The sequence below is a fragment of the Arachis duranensis genome, chromosome 3 (genome assembly GCF_000817695.3).
Source record: "Arachis duranensis cultivar V14167 chromosome 3, aradu.V14167.gnm2.J7QH, whole genome shotgun sequence".
NCBI classification, from domain to species: Eukaryota; Viridiplantae; Streptophyta; class Magnoliopsida; order Fabales; family Fabaceae; genus Arachis; species Arachis duranensis.
This window is the reverse complement of record NC_029774.3, coordinates 109,994,542-109,999,316: the sequence shown is the minus strand read 5'-3', so window position 1 is coordinate 109,999,316 and position 4,775 is coordinate 109,994,542. Positions and strand designations below refer to the sequence as shown.

The 4,775-nt window shown below is 36.7% G+C and overlaps 1 protein-coding gene across 2 annotated transcripts; it reads left to right on the top strand.

The window, feature by feature from the left end:
- The first annotated feature begins 723 nt into the window (after window positions 1-723).
- Window positions 724-4,059, top strand: LOC107480136 (calcium-dependent mitochondrial ATP-magnesium/phosphate carrier protein 2). Of its 2 annotated transcripts, none has more exons than XM_016100272.3 (5): window positions 724-965; window positions 1,114-1,712; window positions 2,351-3,133; window positions 3,232-3,322; window positions 3,466-4,059. In XM_016100272.3, the coding sequence occupies exons 2-5, from the start codon at window positions 1,262-1,264 to the stop codon at window positions 3,656-3,658; spliced, it is 1,518 nt and encodes a 505-aa protein (XP_015955758.1). In that variant the 5' UTR covers window positions 724-965; window positions 1,114-1,261; the 3' UTR covers window positions 3,659-4,059. The 2 variants fall into 2 exon arrangements, with proteins under 2 accessions (XP_015955758.1, XP_020994423.1); XM_021138764.2 differs by having other exon boundaries at window positions 726-965; window positions 1,487-1,712.
- The last annotated feature ends 716 nt before the right edge of the window (window positions 4,060-4,775 follow it).

The window sequence follows — 4,775 nt, the reverse complement described above, 5'->3', positions numbered from 1 at the left end:
AATAGTGGTAACAATAACAACAACATTACAAAAGAAATTAGACAACAGAAAAAGATAACGAAAGAGAAAAAAAGTGAACTATAGGGGTGATTTAATTCAAAAATTTTTTGAACGACTAGTTTTATTAAATTTTTTATTGATCCCAACATATCTCGCTTCTCACTCATAAGTCATAAAGTTATATATATACAAAAAAAAGTATAGGTAGACAATAAAAATATTAATCAATGTGAATAATAAATATATCAGATGTTCAATTTACTAAGTGTACGGATGGTTATTCTAATATTAAAATTTAGGTATATAATTTAAAATGTAGTATATTTTACTTTAATTGAACTAATTTTAGATCTCGATATTCATCTTGTTCAAAAAAATCATTGGACAGTCTTATATACAAAAAAATCTAAACCTAAGTCCAAACCATCAATAGTGTGAAGATAGTTAAAATGAAAAAAGATAAATAATTAAAGGAACTTACCAAAAAAAATAATAATTAAAGAAAAGATAAGAAAGGAAATTGTAGTTAAAAAAAAAAAGTAAGAGCTAAAAGTTGAAAAAGATTTGGGAGAAAATAGTAGTCCAGATAGTTGGAGAGGAATATCCAACAATATCCCCCTCTCATTCTCTCTAGCTAGCTCCATCATCAACCCCCCAACCCCATTATCAAAGACTCATATATGATATATGACATATGATATTACAATTATTTATTTCACAAATTCAACTTGGCTTTATTTCCTTATCGGACAACTCACTCCTAAACGCCACACTTCCTTTTTAATTATTCTGATTTCATTTCAAAATATTAATTCCTTAGTTACCAACGCATAACGCATTCTCCTTATTTCACACACACAAACCACCACGTACATAATAAAAAATTGATGACGACGACGATATTAGTCTTCGATGCATAACTTGAAACCGTCATCGCCAAATTCAGGTTCAATTTCATTCATCAGGTACCTTCCGTTTTCTCCTCCTCCTTCTTCTTCTTCACTATTAGCTTCTTCTTCTTTTTTAATTATTTTTTATTCTTTATATCGTTTGACCTTTCTATACAATTCAAATCCCTTATTTCTCTTTCGGTTGGTCTTTTACGACTACCAGATTTTGACCCATCAAACCCAACAAAGTTCTACTTCAGATCTGAACCCAAAGTTGGAATCTTTCTCCACTTCCAAACTCAAATGCTCAATTGGGTCTCCCATCAGTCTTGAAAAATTCAACCCGAAAAAAGAAAATCAGAAAAAAGGTCATGTCTGGGGCAGGACAAGCCATAGACATGGAGCACGTGGGTTTTCCGAAGGCAAAATCCACGGCGGCTCACGGCGGTTCCAACCCGGCAAAGAAACAGGGTCCGGTATCAATGGATCACGTGCTTCTGGCACTGCGCGAGACGAAGGAAGAGAGGGATCTTCGGATTCGGAGCCTCTTCAATTTCTTCGATGGCGCTAACAATGGTTACTTGGATTATGCGCAGATTGAGGCGGGTTTGTCGGCACTTCAGATACCGCCGGAGTACAAGTACGCCAAGGACCTCTTCAAGGTTTGCGATGCTGATAAGGATGGAAGGATCGATTACCATGATTTCAGGCGTTACATGGATGACAAGGAGTTGGAGCTTTATCGAATTTTCCAAGCCATTGATGTTGAGCACAATGGCTGCATTCTCCCTGAAGAGCTCTGGGATGCACTTGTTAAGGCTGGTACTTATTCTTAGCCTCTCATTTTGATTTTCTTTTATGCTCTCTCCTTATTAGTACTTTTGCTAGTGATGTTGTTGTTGTTGCCTACTGTTGGTTACCGTTTTCCTTTTCTGGGTGTGGGCCAATGCAAGTTGACATTTTGATCACACTAAATTAAACTCTCCACTGTCTTTGAAACCTTGTTTAGTAATGGAAGTTTAGAGTTGCTGTAATTGGATAGGTGGATTATGCGATTGTGACAACTGACAAGGAGTTTTTCTTTATTTTGTTTTTTGGAAAAGGGAAGGGGGGGGGGTGGTATTTCTCACAAGGATTAATGTAGGAAAATGGTTGAGATCCTGAGGGAATGGATCATTCACTTGGCCGGGCATGTGGGAAGTGTAGATATCTTCACTGGTGAACCCTTTTATACAATATTTCTAATGAAGAAATTTGGCAATAATTTTAGGTTTGAATAGTGCTTGGGATTAATGGAGACTGGTTCACTTTTTCCATGGGAGAATTTACTAGGTCTTTATAATTTTTACAAGTTTCCAGGGTGGCATTCCTTTGTGCCTTTTGTGGGAGCATTTACCACCTTTTGTTCTATGGTTCTCTTGTAGTGTTTATCATAAGCCTACGCAGCTTCCGTGTTGCAGGTATTGAACTGGATGAGGAGGAGCTTGCTCGCTTTGTGGAGCATGTCGATAAGGATAATAATGGGATTATCACTTTTGAAGAATGGAGAGACTTTCTTCTACTTTATCCTCATGAAGCTACCATTGAAAACATATACCAGCATTGGGAAAGGGTTTGCCTTGTTGACATTGGAGAACAAGCAGTCATTCCCGAAGGCATTAGCAAGCACGTGCATAGGAGCAAATATTTCATTGCTGGGGGGATAGCGGGAGCTGCTTCTCGCACAGCAACTGCTCCTCTTGATCGCCTGAAGGTGGTCTTACAAATTGAGACTGGACGTGCTTCAATTATGCCTGCAATAATGAAGATATGGAAACAAGATGGTTGGCTAGGTTTTTTCAGAGGTAATGGATTGAATGTTGTGAAGGTAGCACCAGAAAGTGCCATCAAGTTCTATGCTTATGAGATGCTGAAAAATGTAATAAGTAACGGCAACGAGAACAAGTCAGATATTGGTACAGCTGGAAGACTTCTGGCAGGTGGTACGGCCGGTGCAATTGCACAGATGGCTATCTATCCCATGGATCTTGTCAAAACTAGGTTGCAGACTTGTGCTTCTGAAGGCGGAAGGGTTCCGAAGCTGGGAACACTTACAAGGGATATTTGGGTTCAAGAGGGACCTCGGGCTTTCTACAGAGGTCTTGTTCCATCCCTTCTTGGGATGATTCCTTATGCGGGCATTGATCTCACTGCTTATGACACCTTGAAAGAGATATCCAAGAGATATATTCTTGTTGATAGTGGTATGATATTACAGCTGCATTAACTTCTGAACTTGCAAATTATTATGCTTTGTTCTATATACCAGATGTAATTATTTATTATCTTTTCCCTTTGATAGAGCCTGGTCCTCTAGTACAACTGGGATGTGGGACAATTTCAGGAGCTCTTGGAGCTACTTGTGTCTATCCGCTGCAGGTTATTCGTACGAGGTATCAGGTTTCATTTTTGTTGTTCGTTTTTATAACTTTGTGAAGTAAAACTGAAAGCAGGAAATAAAATAGAAAACAAGATTTAGTCTTTTCATTTTTTCTTTGTATGCTCCTTGCTGACATTACATGATCATGCATCTCAGACTGCAGGCACAACGTTCCAACAGTTCCACAGCATACAAGGGAATGTCTGATGTATTTTGGAAAACCCTCAAGGATGAAGGCTTCCGAGGCTTCTACAAGGGACTTATTCCAAATCTCCTCAAAGTTGTGCCTGCTGCAAGCATTACTTATATGGTTTATGAAAGTATGAAGAAGAGTCTGGATCTTGAGTAGAGTTGTTAGTTATATTGCCTAGACAATTGAGCTAATATCAAAGTATTATAGGGAACCTTTAGATGGTTGATGGTGACGAAATTGATAAGAGATATACACTAATCCTTAGGCATTATTACATATATAGCCATTCTTGTGAGGATAATATTAAAACACGATTTTGTAGTCAGAAAGTTTTTCCCCATGCTTATCTGAACTAAGGCTTTGCTTGTTGCCTTATATGAGATATGGCAATATGATCTTTTATTCTTATCATATAGTTTACTGTGGTATATGATTAGATAAAGTTATCAAATTATTCTTTTTTCAGATCAGAGGAAATGTAACAATGATATTTTTCTACTATACTTTGTCCAGTATCCATTTTCCCACGGTAAAAAATGAAGATATGTTTATCCTTTCATCTGAGGAGTTCTTATGGTCTTAACAGTGAATGTTTAATTGGTCAGATTCGTTTCTATTGTAATGTATTTGGTTATGCAAAGATAGAGACTACTAACACTTAACATTCTTAGATTTCATGCAAATAATAGCTTAGACTTCAAACCTCTAAATAAATATGAGAGTTTGGAATTCCGATCTGGTGAACCAAGAATAATATAAAAAAGAACCTCATTCATTTATCCTTTTTTTAAAGCACTTATGACCGCACTTTATAATGCCATAACGAAACACTAACTGAACATTTTTATTTCCCAGTGTCACTATCTGAATTGTCTAATATCTACCCCTCATTGTTGGCTTTTAGTCTGTGTAAGTATTTGGTGCGCCCTGCATAATGAGTTAATTATTGTTTTCCCCATTACATCATATTGGGAGCGTGGTCAGCTGTATAGTATCAAAATGTTCGGATTTACATGGACTTACAGATTAGTGATACATAATATGAACCATGCTTACAAGTTATTAAAAACTATGCATTTAGGTAAAATTTTAAGTTTAAAAACCTTGTTCTATTTGGCATACCCTGGGCCTAAATTACGTTACAAAATATGGAACCATTAGAAAATAAAATAAAATAACAAACTTAATCATGGGCATGCCTCGATAGATAAAAACAGATAAGCATGGACAGTGAACCCAAGAAATAGATTGCATCTTTTATTGATGGCTTGCA